This window comes from Bison bison, unplaced genomic scaffold (genome assembly GCF_000754665.1).
Source record: "Bison bison bison isolate TAMUID 2011002044 unplaced genomic scaffold, Bison_UMD1.0 scf7180017864195, whole genome shotgun sequence".
NCBI classification, from domain to species: Eukaryota; Metazoa; Chordata; class Mammalia; order Artiodactyla; family Bovidae; genus Bison; species Bison bison.
The window spans coordinates 241,393-260,166 of NW_011494767.1; the positions used below are offsets into that span (position 1 = coordinate 241,393).

At 43.2% G+C, this 18,774-nt stretch overlaps 1 protein-coding gene across 1 annotated transcript in view; it reads right to left on the minus strand.

Moving 5' to 3' along the window:
* The window catches only part of WLS (wntless Wnt ligand secretion mediator), a 119,027-nt gene that overhangs the window by 15,392 nt on the left and 84,861 nt on the right, over positions 1-18,774 (minus strand). Inside the window, exons 6-10 of the mRNA XM_010844135.1 lie at positions 16,390-16,558; positions 14,415-14,512; positions 13,992-14,055; positions 11,564-11,707; positions 3,597-3,680 (exon numbers count right to left, since the gene is read on the minus strand). Coding sequence (XP_010842437.1) covers positions 3,597-3,680; positions 11,564-11,707; positions 13,992-14,055; positions 14,415-14,512; positions 16,390-16,558 — 559 coding nt within the window. The remainder of the gene's footprint in view (positions 1-3,596; positions 3,681-11,563; positions 11,708-13,991; positions 14,056-14,414; positions 14,513-16,389; positions 16,559-18,774) is intronic.

Here is an 18,774-nt window from a genome sequence, read left to right on the forward strand (position 1 = left end):
CCCCCCCAAAAAAAACAAACCTGCAGACTGGCTCTCTGGGAGTTTGCTACATATGACTTGACCTGAATGTCAGGTACCTGGAGTCCCCTTCATGAAGGTCAGTGACCTTCTTTCCTGCATTGCACTTCTGTTCCCTACTGCCTGCCACCTCTAAATGGAACGCCTCTTTCTTTTCCAGAGTGAAGGGACTAAAATACCAGACTGTGATGTGCCATCGCCCGGTTGCTATGACTGAGGCCATTAAAATGGCCGGCATTAAAAGACTGCACCTCAGTACCCAGCTACAAAGCCTCAAGGTCACCGCATTCCACAGCTTCCATCAGCCTTTCATTCCTGGCCTCAGAGCTTCAATATCCTGGCAAGATCCCCTCGCATTATATTTCATGGGGCTTAAATGCAAGCTCTCCCAGCAAGTCTGAGAGTATAATGGGAGTTTTTAATACATTCCTTTTACCTAAGGCTGGGATCTATTTCAAAAAGTTACCCAATAGGTTTCCTTTCAGGTGAGCTCATTGCTGAGACATTCCAAAATGACATTAAAAAATAAATCCTCTGATGACTGTATTAATACAGTACCTGGGACACTGAGAGTTATGCCTGAAAACGTCTTAGATATCTAAAAATAAACCTTAAAAAAAAAACAAAACCCAGCAGGAGGACTGTAAGGAGCTAATGGAATCCAAAAGACCTCATTGCTACCCTCTTAGAGTTGAAATCCACTCCAGGCTGACTGTTGACTGTTGCAGCAGATATTAAAAAGCCAGCCACAGGCTGGAGCCCTGCTAGAAAATACTAGGGCAGTAGAATATCAATCTTTTTCTAAAAGCCACAAAGTCTGCAACTTGGAAGACTGGCCTCCTTTGCTTCAAAAAGGTGCACTAATTAAATATGTACAAGATAAATTTGGGCAACACATAGCCACCTTAAACACCAGCACAAAGTCCCTCTTGACTTCAGGTGGGAGGGACTCTGCAGAAAGCAAGTGGGGTGAGGTAGGGCTGTGGGGGATGACTTCAGCTTTCTAAAGTTGCAGAGAGGCTTTCCTGGCAGTCCAGTGGTTAAGACTCTGCGCTTCCACTACAGGGAGCACGGGTTCAATCCCTGGCTGGGAAACTGAGATCCTGCATGCCACACAACACAGCCAAAAATAAATAAATAAGAAACTAAAGTGGTAGAAATACGTGCTGGGAGCAAAAGTGCCCTTTCTTTTTGTCTCCCTGAGGACGTATCTTGGTAATACCTTTTAATCCTCAGCTACCTTCCTCAAGGTTCTGTTTCTCCAAGGGTGCGTCCTGCTCTCTCAGCCTTGCAGAACTAGCTGTATTACGTGTCACAGTGCATTACTGAGGGACTGGAGGACTAGAAAGCTTTTTGGTCACATGAGGGAATCAACCAAGGGATAAATCTGGCCTCAGACACCCTTGTTGGAGCCTCAGCTGGTTGAATAAAAAACTTATTCAGAATTTGAAATATTTTTACTGCATTTGGAGTGGAAAGTGAAGTTTCCAAAGTTTTATAAACAAACAGTCTGATACAAACACAGCACTGTTATAGGTCAAAGCAAAGGTGGTGAACAGAACTTCCTAAGATATGTATGCGTATTTATTTTTTTCTACTCACTTCAGCCTTCAGCAGCAGCACTAGCTCTGCTGAGACATAGCCAACAGGGCTCTAGGGGTTAGAGGCACCCTTGAGTATCCCTGGATAGAATTCAAGGGGTCAATGAACTAGAGTGAGAAAAAATTATATCTTTATTCTCACCAGTCTCTAACTGAAAGGCTATCATTTCTTTCCATTGTGAATGTAAAAAATAAATTCCCATAGTATTAGCACCACCTGCAACTTTGTCTCCAATAGAAATCATATTTTCATATCAATTATACTACAGATCTGAAATATCTGTAAAAGTATAATTGCAAATATATACCATCTATCTGTATGATTCCCTTTTAAATCCAAGTATTCTGTTTACTTAAAAACACTCAAAGAAGAGGCTTTTGGATGTTTGGAAGGCCATGGCCTTCACCCAAGTTTGCCTAAGGGGTCCAGAACACACAAAAAGCTTAGGAGCCCCTCTCCTAAAAGGAAGCTTTTGTCGTAAGGCTATACCAGCACTACTAACATTCTTAATTTTAGCCAAATATAGGGATGACAGAGCAATTGGCAAAGAAAATCAGAAAGATCTGATTCTGGTCCCTAACTTACTGGACGTCCTTTGACACAACATTCACCCTTGTTGCTATTCATAAGAGGACAGCTATTCATGCTCACAGTGTGCCAGGCAGTCCACAGATCCTTTTATAAGCATTACTTCATATGATCCCTACAGCCACCTACTTCAGGTGGTACTGTTACATCCATTTTATGGATAAGAAAATTAATCCTTGGAATTGTTAAGTAATCCATTCAGAGCTCACCCAGTGGAAGACAGCATAAATGGGAAATGTCTCTAAGGCCATTAAATTTCATATTCTAGCAAACTGGGATATCCTACCTACCCAAAAGACTTGTGTGAAGCTCAAAAGAAATGATAGATACCTAAGCTTCCCTGGTGGCTCAGATGGTAAAGAATCTGCCTGAATTCGGGAAACCTGGGTTTGATACCTGGGTTGCGAAGATCCCCTGGAAGAGGGCTTGGTAATCCACTCCAATATTCTTGCCTGGAGAATCCCCATGGACAGAAGAGCCTGGTGGGCTACAGTCCATGGGGTTGCAAAGAGTCAGACCAACTGAGCGACTAAGCACAGCACATGATTTAAACAGTACTTTCCACTTTTCAAAACAAGTTACTGATATTTAAAAATCATTATCATGACTGAGATTTTCAAGTACAGCAAAATTTTGAGTTTTGGAAATAACTAGCAAAAGGATCGGAGAAGGCAATGGCACCCCACTCCAATACTCTTGCCTGGAAAATCCATGGACAGAGGAGCCTGGTAGGCTACAGTCCATGGGGTCGCTAAGAGTCGGACATGACTGAGCGACTTCACTTTCACTTTTCACTTTCATGCACTGGAGAAGGAAATGGCAACCCACTCCAGTGTTCTTGCCTGGAGAATCCCAGGGACGGGGGAGCCTGGTGGGCTGCCATCTATGGGGTTGCACAGAGTCGGACACGACTGAAGCGACTCAGCAGCAGCAGCAAAAGGATAAAGCTCTATCAAGGGGACTTTTGAAATATATTTCATGTTGTAAACGGCAATATAATTATTATAAAGAATGGTGATGGACTGTAAAAGGATCTATGTTAATGCTAGATAAGGATCAAATCAAATCAATACTTGCTCATTGTTAGTCTGCTACAGAGCTTGGTAAGTTATTCTCTTAAGTGAATGAAACAAGTGCCCTTCAATCTAGCAGCAGGCTTTTATTTACTAACTTTTTCCTCCTATGAGACTGCACTGAAAGGAAAATTCAGTCTGCCTCTGGAAAAGTGATAACAAGTCCCAGATCAGAGCAGCCTAAAACAAATAGCTTGATGAGCTGCCCAGCATAACAACTTCTTCACTCCTTTCTCAGTAGCTCCACAGAATTTGCTGTAAAGTAGAGGCACCTTTTCAGGACATTGTCATCCTGAGCTCTTTGGGTCCACTTACCTGACTAACAATGAAGAAGATGACAGTCATGGCAGCACAGGCCAAGGTGATAAGCATGAGGAACTTGAACCTGAAAATTAGCCCCTATTAGGAAAGAAAGAAAGCAGTTTTAACACTCAACCACCAATCCTTTTCTCAAAATATAAACCTATCAAAAGCTAATTTTAAAGAAATCTGTAAAACCAATCCCTAAGAGTGACAGTAAAATAATTTCACATAGTAACATTTCTCCTGCAGAGGTGAATGTGGCTGAAAAATTTATTGGGCCAAATATTTCCTAGCTTCTTATCTCTCATGAAACAGTGATACCAGAGCCTGGTAAATTACATTCACAGCACGTCATGAGGCTGCTAATTTCCCTGCTAAGCTGGTTGTGCTTCTCTGCAAGGGTTCAAAGTTACCAAATCCAAGTTTTCTGCGGTTGTAATAAAATTCTGCTCCAGTGAACAAAAAGAAATGTGCATATTAATCAACATGAAGTGGATTTGGTTGCATTTTCTCATGTGTCATTCCAGTTCGAGACACGGGCAAAGCTTCTGAAAATACCCCTGCTTTCCTGAGAGGAGTACTGAGGGAACCCGTGTCTCTGGGAGAGAGGCCTCTTATTCAGGGGCTCTTATTTCTGCTGTCTATGGAAACCCTGTAGCTCTGCAGTTTCTGTTTCTCTTTTCACAAAGGAATGAGGCCCATGCCTCCAAGGAAGTGGCATGAGCCCAAGGGATCCTTGAAAAATTAAGAATGTGTTGCCTGCATCAGAGATGTCAGTCTGTCTAGGGTGTCTCTTGAATAGGGGCATGATCTGTAAACAAAGACCACTGAACTCTATGTGAGCACCTGCTGAATATTTTAGGGAAAAGTTGGCTAACTGAAATCAGATCACCTGGGCTGAATCCTACTCTAAAGGCTGATTCTCAGCAGGAGAATTTTAAATAAAACCTCACTCCAAGCCAAATCCCAATTCTGCTATAGTCAGGTCTCCTATCTAGTTCGCACCCACATTCCATTCCAAAGCTGAAGAACCTGCTGAACAAGTTTACTCTTTATTGAGGATAGAAAGACATTTATACCACAGAAAACTCTAAGACCTAGATAAGCCAGAAAGCCAGATGCCTCTTAGAGCAGGATTTAGCCTTTTATTTTGCCCAGAGAGCCTATAACACATGCGAATCTCTGTGTATTTGAAATAGAGGCTTCCATATCCCCCACATCTCCAGGCATAGTAGGGGGTGTGTGTGTGTGTTCTTATCAAGCAGGGGCCAGTGAGCACCAGTTCCTCAATGAGTCCAGAGATGTGCTGTTTCTGGTGAATCTGAAGTTCTTGCTTCGTCGCAAAAGAATTCAGACAGGTGATAGATAAGAAGTGAACTTATTTAGAGAGGGATACTCTACAGACCGAGTGTGGGCTATCTCAGAAAATGAGAAAAACTTGGGAGAAACACAATCCACAGAGTGTGCTCCATTTCATAAGGCTTGAGAGTCCCCAAATAGGGCACGGTTAGCTTTTATGGGTTGAGTAATTTCATAAGCTGATGAGTGGGAGGATTATTCCAATTATTTTGGGGAAAGGGTGGAGATTTCCAGGAATTGGGCCACCGCCCACTTTTTGGTCTTTTATGGTTAGACTCAGAACTGTCCTGGTTCTAGTGGCTGTATTACTTAATGTGCTAACATATTACAATGAGCACATAATAAGGCTCATACCGGTCTTGGACACTGTTACTTCTAAGTTCTTGTCATGTTCTATGGCCATATCATTCTTTTAAAAGGCTGTGCCCTGCCCCTTTCCCTTCCGTTTCATTGCCCCCTCAGTAGTTTTACACTCATATTCTTATGGGAAGCGGAGGGGCAACTGCCTTCTATAACTGCTTCAAGGCTGAGTAGGGGTGTTGACCCTGCCTGTCAGGGAGTAAAAATCTCTGAGTGCCTGATCTAGGGGTTGCAGGGGCAGGAGAGAGTCTTGTTTTAAATTGGTATGGGCTGGAATCCTCATGTAGCCATCATCTTGATGTGGAACTGTTGTAACAGCTTCCATAGACTTTATATGAATCTCCTTGATGATGAAGCACTTTTTGTAACAGCAACAAAGTACAAAAATATCTATAAATGATAAAAGACTTAAAACCACAAGGTTAAACATCTGATTACAGTTTAATCAATAATGAAACTTGGTTACAGTAACCAGAATTACAAATGATTACATTTAAATTGACATATCAAATAATCCTAGTCAAATGTTTCTCTTTGAGATACCTCAGGGACCCACTAAAGTATCCCAAAGTTAGCTGGAAATCAAAAGAATTTTAATTAAAATTCAATATTTTGGAAGCTTGTCAAAAAGTTTTAAAACACTTGATCAAATAAGATCTAAGTCACTGTGAGACAATATTTGTATCTTAACCAAAATGACAATAAAAGATTTTAAAGGCAAAGAAATTTTAAATCTGTTACCATAGGCAATTCAACATTTTAAGAAAACTTGTCCTTTTAACAAAGAGAAAGCCCAAATTCAGGTTCTGCACCAACTTACTTTTTAAATTAATTTACTCAATTACATGTATTCCAAACTTAGTCAATTCTGGCCACGCAATTTCCCTTTTCTCGGGGTCCAGTTTCCACAAACCCTCCATCACTGTCTGTATCCATCACTTTATTTTTTTCCATCCAGAAACAACTGGAAGACACACTTACTTTCTTTTCCCTTAATAAAATGCAATCCCACTGCTCATAACTTTTTTACTGAAAACACACAACCCACTTTCCTTAAAAGCTTTTTTTCACATAGAGTTAATTTTCTTGTTGACAAATTTGTAAAAGACAGAATGAGGTCTTTTTTGACCTCTAATAAATCTAGGTACAATAAAGGTATTATATTTAATGTTGATGACACTAAACACATGTCTATATCAATCAAATCAATAAGTTTAGGCACCTCCAATCCCAGATATCTGTGTAGTACAGAAAATCTTACAGATGACATGAACCTGAACTTTGTTCTGGCCAGTTTTCTGAGTGTTTGTACTACTATAAGCACTTAATTTCCTTTTGGCAATACCATACATCTACAACACAGACACATGCAAACACAGAGACCTCATAGTTCCCATTTCAAAATTTCAGCCCTGAGTCGGTTACAAAAATGTAAAATCCATCAGTTACAAGGGGTTGGATTCAAACTGGGCTTCTGGCAGCTGGAACAAGTCAAGGTCACTTATCTAGATAGCTAAACTCTTTCTTACTGGTGTTTACAGAGAAGATACTTAGGACTTCCATTTATCCTTGACTAGTCAGTTCTAAATTACCTTACCCCCTTTTAAAAAATTTACATTTAAAAAAGATGGCAGAGATAAGGGTTCCTGAAGACCACCAGGTAGGATTTGACGTATTACAGGGAGATTGGCATGTCACCAAAAGTCTGTATTTAATGAATTTTTAGATTAGGGGTTGGAGGCCTCATCGAACCTCTGATTTTATGGGGTACTGGTGCCTAGAAGGGAAGTGATTAGTTTCCTTTGAGGTGAGTTTTATAGGAGTGACAAATTTTGCCTTCCTTGGGATTTCCTATGGAAATCAGATTCTGAGGGAATATTTTGGATTGGATCATCCATGTCTTATATAATACACAGTCCAGTCAAAAACACTCCTTCGCTTTGGTCTTCAGAGAAAGAGTTACCCCTAAAGCTAAGAGAAAATCACTTCCCAATAATGGGTTAGGGGTATTCAGGCATGACAAGAAACTTGAAAATTTTAAGAGTCAAGTGCAAGTTAAAAGGGTGGTAAAATGTTTTAGTTTTAGCTTTCCTTCTGCAACAGAGCAGGTTTCAGGGGAAGGGGACCCAGTGTGAGAAGTCTGGACAGAGTTAGTGTTTCCCACGTCCGCTAGAAATTGGACAAGCTCACCTGCTACAATGGTAACCTGTGGTACCTCCCACGTGATGATGACTGTCTCCTCCAAATGCTTGGGAGGTCCCAGGTCCTGTCAATCAACCACTGCCATGACTAGCATGGGGGAACTTCCTCACTTCCTTCAGAGCTGGGGGCAATCCCCTCCTCCAGTGACCCATCTTCTTACAAACTGGGCATGGCAGCTAGGGTGGAGGCTGGGACATGTCTCCACGGCATTCCTTGATCTAGTGTTTAGGGTTCCCACAGCTAAAACATGCTCCCTTTCCTGGTGGGAGTCTTCTGGGAGTACTTCTGGAGTAACCAGGAGGTGGGTTAGGTCTTGTCATGACAGCTGCCAAAAGCCTGGCTTGTTGTCCTTCCTTAAGTCATGCATTTCTTCTTTTCCTCCTCAGCGTGCTCCTTATTGTTAAAAACACTGAAGGCTGGGTCTATAAGAAGATTGAGAGGGGTCTGGGGCCCCTTAAGTTTCTGAAGCTTCTGACATGTCAGGGGCTGACTGACTAATGAAGTAGGTTGCAAATAATCAAGTCTGAAATAGGGCTGGATTTTCATCTTTGACTTGGGTGATCTATTTAACCTTATCATAGTTAACAGGTTTAATTATGCATCATTTCATCCCTTTAATGAGGCAAAGGATCCCTACCAGCAAAACCAGGCTGGCCTGGCTGATAGTCCCAAATGGGATCCATTAGAGGCACGGCTGTCAGGCCAACAGGGTATCGATGTGGTTGGGCAATGTGTAATTCATCAGCATATTTTTGAGCCTGTGCCCCAATACGGGCCTTTTCCTCACTGATGCAGTAGTGGGAAAGGATAAAATTTAAAGGAAAGAGTCAGTACCTGGAATTCTTCAGTGAACCAGCTAGAGTCCTCTGAGAGTCTGCCTAAGCAGGTGAGGCACTGGTTAAGGTCAGACAAGGAATAAGGTGTGCGGACTCTGGGTAATTCCCTGAGGCATACCTACTATTTTCTGAAGGGGGCAAGGAGGCTTTGGCTGCATTTGTGTGTGGAAATGCAAAGACGCTTTGCATTGTGTGTGGTGGAAGGGCAAAGACGCTTAACAGGCAGGGGAGAGGCTGAAGTTGGTGGAAGAGTATTGGGACTTGGGTCTTCTCTCTGGGGCTCCTGTTCTACCAGGGGTGCCACTAGAGAGGGCTTTTGTGTAGTCCGAATGGGTCCCAGTCGGCAAGGTTCCCTAACATGGAAATTGAATAGCTCTGGGTTTTCTCTTAGGGCCATAAAAGCCTTTATAAGGAATTTCTATTTATTTTCCCTGACTTTTGCAAAAAGATGTCTAACTGTAGGGTGGTACTATGACTAAGGCTCCCATTTTCTGGCCAGCCCTCATCATCCTGAAGTTTATACTTCAGGGGCCAGGCTTCATTACAAAAACAAATGAGCTCTTCTGTTTTAAAGAATCTAGAGGGCTTCCCTGGTGGCTCAGTGGTAGAGAATCCGCCTGCCAATCCAGGAGATGCAGGTTCGATCCCTGGTCTGAGAAGATCCCACAGCACCACAACTACTAAAGCCTGTCTCTAGAGTCCAGGAACCACAGCTGCTGAGCCCACATGCCACAACCAGTGAAGCCTGCATGCCCTAGAGCCCCGTGTTCCAACAAGAGAAACCGCTGCAATGAGAAGCCCTAGTACCACTACTAGAGAATAGCTCCTGCTCACTGCAACTAGAGAAAAGCCCACAGGGCAACAAAGGCCCAGGACAGTCAAAAATAAATAAATAAAATTACTTCTTAGAAAGAGAATCTAGAGAAAACAGGTCCCAGGGACTCAAAATGCACTGCAGGGGTGAGTTCTTGGGAATGGAGGAGGTGTTCCCCATCATTTCTTCAGGGAGAGAATGCTCCTATACCAGAGAGGAACACTTTCACTACAAGATCCCATGAGGGCTCTCTGAGAGTGGACTGGTTCCAAGTGCTCCTGACCACCTATCCTGTCCACTTTATCCACGACAAGTTAGCTACTCCCTGCTATGGCAGTAGTGGGGCCCGTGTCCTATTCTGACATCCATGGTACCCAGCTTGAGTGACCTTCCTGAAGGCTTCTCTATAGATTCTATAGATTAATCCCTGTGTTCCAGGTGATGCTGCTTTTGGAAGGACATCCTCATGGTTCTGCCTATGAGCTCAGTAGCTAAGTTGTGTCTGACTCTTTGTGACCCCGTGGACTGTAGCCCGCCAGGCTCCTCTGTCCATGGGATTTCCCAGGCAAGAATACTGGAGTGAGTTACCATTTCCTCCTCCAGGGGATCTTCCCAACCCAGGGGTCAAACCTGCATCTCCTGTATTGGCAGACAGGTTCTTTACTACTGCACCACCAGGGAAGCCCCTTCATTATTCTAAGATCTATTTAAGTCCTAGCCTTTTCCTCTAAAAGGGTGGTTGTTAAGTTTTGGAAAACAGGCACTGGCCATTAAAGGAGATTGTGTGTGAAAAAGAAAAATAATAAACCTCTTTCCCCTTCCTTTTTGAGGCCAGCATCCCTGGGGCTTCAGTGCCATCCTCCTCCTGTGCCTTCCCACACGTGCTCTGGTCAGCAGACAGTGGGCTGGGTGCAGGCACAGATATGGCAGCAGAGGTGGAGACATCATGACTGTAGGTAGGGGGAGAGAGGACCCCAGGACACTGGAAGGACATTCCCAATCACAGGACCCAAGCACAGCAAATGCAGGTCACTGCTGCATCATGCCACCCCAGAGGCATAACCATGTGTGCAACAACCAATCTCAAGTCCTCTGCCTTGACCTACAAGGGCAGGGTGGGGTCAGGTGGACCCTAGAGGAGGCCGGCCAACACCAGGAGGGTGAGGGCTATCACCAAGTGAAGCAGGACCAACCCCCGCCCTTCCAACACCCAGGGGTAAAAGGCACAAATGACCTACTATTTGAGGGAGCTCCCAACGGAACTGCAGCCTATGGTACAAACTCTTAGGCTATATTTCATATTTTTACACAACTGCACTTGTTAACAGTTACTTATATGGTGGATAAGGTAAACCCAAAGAGCAAACATCGTATGGCTCGATTCCCATCCTGTGAGGATGGCTGGAGACTTTCCCTGACGTGCCCTGTGCATATATAACAGTAAGAAGTGGAAGACCAAGTGGCAAGGTTTGAAAATGCCTGGCAGATCTCTCTTTCCCCATTTCCAGCAGAGTAAGGCAGCACCTCTCAAGTGCAAGGGAGGTGAGAGGCTAAGTCTAAAAGGCGACAGAGAAAGGAAGCAAAAGAGAGAGAGTAAGGGAGAGAGTGGGCAAGAAACGGCAGGAAGTAAGGCAGTGCCTCTTGAGTGGCATGGAGGCCAGAGGCTGAGGTTTACCCGATCCTCCTGCTTGCTTCACCAATATGTTGCTGATGAATTTGAGGTTCTTGCTTTGTCTCTGAAATCTTTTGAGGCAAAGTGATAGACAAGAAATGGATTTATTTAGAGAAAAACACACTCCACAGACACAGTGTGGGCCATGTCAGAAGGGGAGAGGTGCTGAAATATGGTGTGGTTAGTTTTTATGGACTAGGTAAATTCATAAGCTAGAGAGTGGGAGGATTATTCCAATTATTTGGGGGAAGGGGTAAGGATTTCCAGGAACTGGGCCACCACCCACTTTTTGGTATTTTATGGGTTAGCCTCAGAACTGTCATGGTGCTGGTGGGTATGTCATTTAGCTTATACTGCTGCTGCTGCTGCTAAGTCACTTCAGTTGTGTCTGATTCTGTGTGACCCCATAGACGGCAGCTCACTAGGCTCCTCTGTTCCTGGGATTCTCCAGGCAAGAACACTGGAGTGGGTTGCCATTTCCTTCCCCAGTGCATGAAAGTGAAAAGTGAAAGTGAAGTCGCTCAGTCGTGCCTGACTCTTAGTGACCCCATGGACTTCAGCCTACCAGGCTCTTTTGTCCATGGGATTTTCCCAATTAGTGTATAATGAGGCTCAAGGTCTACTGGAAGACAAATCTTCTGTCATCTTGGACGTAGTTGATTCTAACAGTTTTAGTCATGTCCTATGGCCATACCATTCTTTGACCATTCTGCCCTCTTCCCTGTTTCCTGCTCACCTCATAGTGTAGCCGCCGGACTTTGCTCATGGCTGGCAGGCTTGATTGCTTCCCGCTGATGTTCCGAAAAACCTGAAAGACCATGAAGCACAGAAACAGGAAGTACAGGCAGAGGCAGATCCCAGCCACTATGATGAAGGCCATCTGATGGTGTCCAGTCAAGGAAATGGTCAGCTTGCCAAGGATTCAAGCACTTCACTCAAGAGTGACACTCCATGGCTCCAAATATGTAGGCAATTTTCAGGAGGATAAAATATTAAAACCTGGCATTCTAATATCAACATTAGAGAGGTTTCTTGACATAAAAGTACCAATGAGTGAAGAATGTTCCAAATAGTTTTCTAAGCTGGATAACACAAGGGACAGAACCCTGTTTTAGATATATAGACTCTAGGGTCCACCCTAGACCTACTAAATCAGAATCTGCCTTTAACAAGGTCCTAGGGAGAGTCATATGCACAGTAAGTTTGAAAAGCACTAAAGTATTGGATATTGGTTGTAAAATATTGATCAAGTAGAAAGCTGCATTAAAATCACCACAAAAGTAAAGATACAGGTGCCCAGGTCCCACTGCACATCTACAGAATCAGGTTTTCCAAGGGCTAGGAAACCAAGTATAATCATGTTTGCGAACCATTGGCCTAGTATCCAGATTTTTATGAGGAGGTTGAGGTGCCCTGGAATTTGGAGAGCATGGAGTGGGGGTTGGATGCAGTAGCAGCAACTACGCTATAACGGATGCTGAGCATGAGGCTGAAAGTACTGAAGTGAAACCTTCAAGATGAAGTTCTGTGGCAATCTTCTCTCAACACAAGAAAAATCTTGTCAGATGGAATGGGGAGCGAAGGACATATGGCCAAGGTGGGAGTTGAGGGTGGGGGCAATATACTCTGAGGTTGATCTTCAAAACTTAACCTGACTATTAGCAAGGCTTGGGGTGGAGTGATCTGACTTGGGAGGCAAATGACCAGACTCCAACTTTTTTCTGCTATGACTCCAGGCCAAGCAGCATATTTTAAGAAAAAAATTAAACAAGGATGAACTCAGTATTTATATTTCACTAAAGTGAAAGTGTTAGTCACTCAGTTGTGTCCAACTCTGCGACCTCATGGATTGTAGCCCACCAAGCTTTTCTGTCCATGGAATTCTCCTGGCAAGAATACTGGAGTGGGTAGCCATTCCCTTCTCCAGGGATGGAATTCGGGTCTCCTGCAATGTAGGCAGATTCTTTACTGTCTGAGCCACCAGGGAAGCTCCATATTTCACTAAATAATATATTTAATGCAGTTTCTCTTTCTTTCCTTGGAGAAGGAAATGGCAACCCACTCTGGTACTCTTGCCTGGAGAATTCCATGGACAGAGGAGCCTGGCAGGCTACAGCCTATGGGGTTGCAAAGAGTTGGACACGATTGAGCGATTAACTACTACTACACTCCTTTCTAAAATCAATGGTGCCTTCAAATGAAGGGAAGAGTTACTTGCTGCAAGACTTGACTAATTATTTGCCTCCTTGGACCTCCAGCATTACTAAAAAATGAGGGGTTGAAGCAGACTAAGGATCATAAATAGTCCTCAGGTGGTACAGCTAACTTTTTTTGGTGGTGGGATGGTAGAAATGGGGAGCTCAATTCTCTCATCTTTAAAGCAATGATACTTTTGATCTAGTTTACTCACAAAGTTCTTGCGATACTAAGAAGCCAATATAAAGACCATGGCCGGACAAAGCTTATTTATCAGCATATGACAAGATATTCTCCATCAAGAAAGAATACAACTCAAGCCTTTCTCTCCTCTCCCTAGGACAGTCTTTTTTTCCTGAAGCACTTAACATATTATAGAGGAAGATAAAATGTTTAAATCCAGCATCCTAAAAGGGATAAGCTAAGATTGTCGCTTCTGCTTCATGAAGATGACTCAGAGAGTTTATGCCAACCAACCAGAAGCCTGGGTGACTCTTCTGGAACTAATCACCTTAGCCTTATCTCCACTTGGTCTTGGAAATGAATAGCAGCGGCATGGGATGCCAGCACACCAAGGTCACTGTAAGAAGTCTGGCACACAGACGACGTCAGTAACGGGGGCCCTGAGATGAACCTCCGTGGCTGCAGGGAAAAACCAGTCATGCTTCAGTCTGTGGTAAACAAGTACATAATAGAGCATTTAGACAGGCAGCGGCAAGACTAGCCACTCCGATCCCTCGGCTGTGTGGACTTGCTGCAACCTCCTTGTTTTGCCTGCTCTCACCCAGGCTTGAAAGCGAGCATTAATTCTCCTCATTATTTGCCTTAATTGTGCTGTTATCATTGGTCTGAAGATCAAAGCCCCGGCTGAGTACACATGGAGAGCATCAGTGAGACTTAGAAAATGATCTTGGGGACCAGGCGGCTACGGGAAGAAATAAAACCCTGAGCCCATCAAGGAAGGATACAGCCAGTTCTGTTCCGATATCTGTAGTCCAGATACTGTAGAAGGGATTCGTGAGTTGTACCCCTCTACAAAGAGAAATGAGACGGAAAGGCAAGACACAATTAATACAGAGGCAAAGGGGAGCTTTCCTTTCTATACACTCTCAGCTTTTCAGCCAGAGGGGTGGTGTCTGTATTCAGACTAAGTCGCAGAGGATGTAGAGAGAAACAGAGTTGGAAGAATACGATTAGCTCAAATATTTTGTATCTCTAAAGAGCTCTGTCTCTTAATCCCAGTGCTAACCTGAGGATGTGGTCATGTCCATGCTTTCATCCTACAGGCTCCCAATCACCTCCTCCGCCTTTTCAGATACTTTTTCTAAAGAGCTGAGAGTGAACCTGGTGACATGCATTTCCGTCCAGAGTTCCACAGGCCCCCTGCTTACCTCTCACACATGTCAAATATGAAAAGGCAGAAAGAGCCAACAGCAATTGGTCCGACTTGCTTCCAATACCCTGCTATATGATTCCGCTCATGCTGGTCCTGAGGAAAACCAAGTTGAGAAATGAGAAAAAGATAGGGGAAAGCAAAGCAGTTCTACAGGTGAGTCAGTCATCCAACAATCCTTGCTGCCTATCTGCTGTGCATCAAATCATGATATAGATGAAAACAACAGCAGCAGCAGCACAGTGCTAACAAATGGAAAACATTTCTCTCAATTGCACATAGTTTTTGACTTTTTTAAAAAATTACATCACAGAGACTTATCAATTCTTTCTCAACATCTTCCAGAAATTATCTAAATAACTGATCCATTTGTTCTTTTGCTTTCATAAATACTTTGACCTAACCACCAGATCACTGACCCTCACCTCTTAATAAGGTCTTCAGCTAAGGACAAAAGATGTTGGGAGTAGCGGTTTGGGACTTCAAAAGAAATGAAGGCAATTCACATGGAGATAAAAAAGCAAACGTTTGGTAAACAAATGTTTGCTGGGCCATGCTGAGACAATAAGACAGGGTGTAAACTGATCTTTAAGGCCCTGCCTTGAGTTTTCCACCACCACCCAGCCCATATGCTTTGCAGATACCTCTGGTGATAGCTCTTTTCAGGGAAACAGGTCATCTACCAAAATTCGTTTAGGCAGTTAAGGGGAAGGTCAAAGTTTCTTCCTGTCTTTTTTTTTTTTTTTGCTCTACTGGGTTTTCGTTTCTGCTGGGCCTTTGCTCAGTTGCGACAAGCAGAGGCCACGCTCTAGTTGTGATGTGTGGGCTTCTTACTGCGGCGGCTTCTCTTTGGCGGAGCATGGGCTCTAGGGCACGAGGGCTTCAGTAGTTGCGGCATGTGGGCTCAGTAGTTGTATCTCCCGGGCTCTAGAGCACAGGCTCAATAGTTGTGGCACACAGGCTCAGTTGTTCCAAGGCGTGTGGGATTTTCCCACGTCAGAAATTGAACCCATGTCTGCTGCACTGGCAAGCTGATTCTTTACTACTGAGTCACCAGGGAAGCCCTTTTCCAGTCTTTTGAACCTTGATTGTTTTCAGCTAGAAATAATTCATGCACCAAAGAGATATTTTGATTTGTGGTAGCAAATTTCGCTCCCTTACATACCTTAGGGAGTAGAAGTTCTGTGATCCACAAAAGAACCCTTTCAGATTTAAATTTCGATGTGACTTATCACCAGTCTTTTTTAAGGTGGGATAGTTCCCAGAAGGCAAAATAAAGACTCGAAAGCATTAAAATATGTCAAGTGTAAGAGGTTTCTTTCAGTTAGGAAAACAGACAGTCCCCTCCATTCCCATGCATGCTGATGAGGACTTGTGGTCAGTGCAGCTGCTGGAGGACCCCCAGTGCCACCCAGCTGTAAGGAAAAGCCTCTTTTTCCTCTCACTGCTCTCCTGGAAGGGCTGCAAGGCTTCAGAAGCCATATAATGGAATTTAAAATAGTCTGTGCTACTATGAGGCTCATGTGCCTAACCCAAGGACCAGGCTCCAGCTGGCATATCATCCTAGCCACAGCGTGACGGCTGCACCATTCTTATTTTTATCCACGGTATCATCAATCCCTCTATTTGGTGTCTGTGCAAACTGACACCAGAGAGGTCAGCATTTCTGGGTAACAGGGGTTACTAGGCCACCTGAACTCACTGCCAGCTGGAAAGTGCCTGGCCCACATTCTCTGGTGGTTACCTTGGTCCTGGGGACAGGCAGAGCTGGAGTCCAAGGGCAAGAAATGTTGATAATCATTAACGTTTGCGCATCTACTTTATGCTAAATATTTACTCACATTATCTCATCTAAACCTCACAAAAACCCTACACTAATATTAGCCTTTAAAACCCATTTTATAGACGAGGAACCTGAGATTGAGAGCAATTAAGTCACGTGGCAGCTAGTTTATAAGTGGTAATGCACTTACCATCATGTGCTCACCACAGAAGATGATCCAGAAGGAGAGAAGCATTGCGTAGAAGATGCCCTGTCGGATATCACCAAACAAGAGCATCCAGGTCCAGTCAAACCCAATGGAAAACCACTCCACTGGGATGTTGATAAAAGTCATGGAAATCCCAAGGGCAAAGATGACTCTGATGGTGAGAAAACATGAGGAAAACTATTTTATTTACCTGGAAGGCAAAACATTTTTAATTTAAAGATCAAAACTCAGTTTTGGGAAATGAAATGCTCCATATTGGCACTGAAGCCATGTGATCAGTTTCTTTGCTCTCATTGTAATGTGTATCTACATGCAGAAGTAAGTGTCTTCTTTCATTGGCACGACTGCAGAATGAAGGACTGTTACATTAATCCTTCTACACAGTAATTGAACCTAACCTGAATGCTCTGAACTTTATCTTGGTGCCATCTCAGATCAAGTGCTTCCTAAATGTTTTCACCCTCCCTTGCCTTCTTACACAGACCTCATTGAATATACCAATAATTATCCTCTCTTACCTATTCAGGGTATCATTAACCTGATCATTAAGAACACTCATTATTATGATATTCTCAGCAACTATGAATTATACAAGCATTTTAATTTCAATAACACGTGACTTCAAATGATATGAAATACAAATTATTTTAGCTGCTTGTTTCATTTTTATTTTGCTTTTCTCCCATTAATTGCCACTCCCTATCAAAATTTCATTTATTTTGTTACTGATTTATCCATACTTTCATTCATACCCATGTGTTATTAAACACAAATCATGTATCAGGCATTTTGTTAGGGCCATGGATACCTAAATGGATAGGACCAGTTCTTTCCTTTATGGATATTCAGTAGCTGAACCAGATAAAGTGTGATAAGCAATATGATAGATGAGTACAACAGATTGCTACCAGGACTTCTTACTTTGACAGAGACAGAAATTAAGCCAGGTTGTAAATCAAGGTTAGGGAGGTGGAAGGGCATTCCAAACAGAGGGAAGAGCCTGGATGAAGCCTAGAAGAATCTGAAGCATTTGGGGATCTGACTATGGAACATATCAGGAAATGATAGGCCATGAGACCAGAGAAATATATATAAAAAGGCTGAGCTGGTAAAGAAACTTGCATACCTTTTTAGAGAATTTGATATTTATCCTGAAAGGACTGAGGATCCAATAAGAAGGTTAAAAAATGGAGCAGCATCATTTCATTCATTCATTCAACAAATTCATATTTATTGAGTTCCTACTGTGTGCCAGTCACTATTCTAGATGCTGGGGACATAGAAGTAAACAAAGTAGGCAATGATCCTGCTCTAGTGATGCTTGTATTCAGAGGGGATGAGCAGAGGGGTAGAGAGGGAATGATAATAAATAGAGAATAAGTATTATGAAGAAGTATAAAAAAAAGCCAAGTGGGAGAATGGAGTGTGATGGGAGGCAATTTAAATAAGGTAGATGGGGGAAAGCCTATAAGACAGAAATTATACTAGGGCTGAAGGAAATGAGTCATTGAGCCACAAAGATATCTGGGAAGAAGCATTTCAGATGAAGAGGACAGCAAGTGCAAAGGCCCTAAAGAGAGTGCATGCTGGTCATTTCTGAGCACCATCAAGGTGGATGGCCCATGGTGAAGAGAACAGGAGATAAAATTAGAGGTGGTGAAGAGCCAGATCACCGAGGGTTTATAGGCTAGAGTAAAGGAAATGAAAAGCCAACAGAGAGCTTTGAACAGAGCAGTGAAGTGATCTAATTTCTACTTAAAAGAAAAAGCCTGGCTGCTGTGTGAATAGACTGCAGGAAATAAAATGATGGAAATAAGAGGTGCAGTTAAGAGGCTATTTCAATAATCCAGGTGAGAAATAAGAAATCAGGGTTAGATCAGGGTGGTAGATATGGAAATGGTGAGAATTTCCTGGCATGTTGGAAGAGGGGTGTGAATAAAAGTGGAGTAAAGGATGCCTCCTACATATCTGATCAGCTGCTCCTAAGCAGCTGAAAGGACAGAGTTGCTATTTTCTAAGATGAAGATGCCCCAAAGAGCAGCAAGTTTAAAGTGGGAGGAAAAAAAGTGTTTTTCTTTGTATGTGGTACATTTCTATGTAAATGAAGGTGTTAATGGATGGAATACTAGGGTCCAGAGTTGGGAGTAGCTGAAGTTGACCATGTACACGAAGAGCATCAGAGTACAGAAGGTTTTTAAGACCACAAGACTAGATGAGATCACTGGGGAAACAAACGTAGCTAGGAAAGAGAAGAAGTTCAAATGTGGCAGGAAGGGGACCCCTTCCAGGGCCCGAAACTGGGCTCTTGTCTAACACTTGGAAATGAATTATCCGAGGAGACACATGTGCTGACAAAGCAAGAGATGT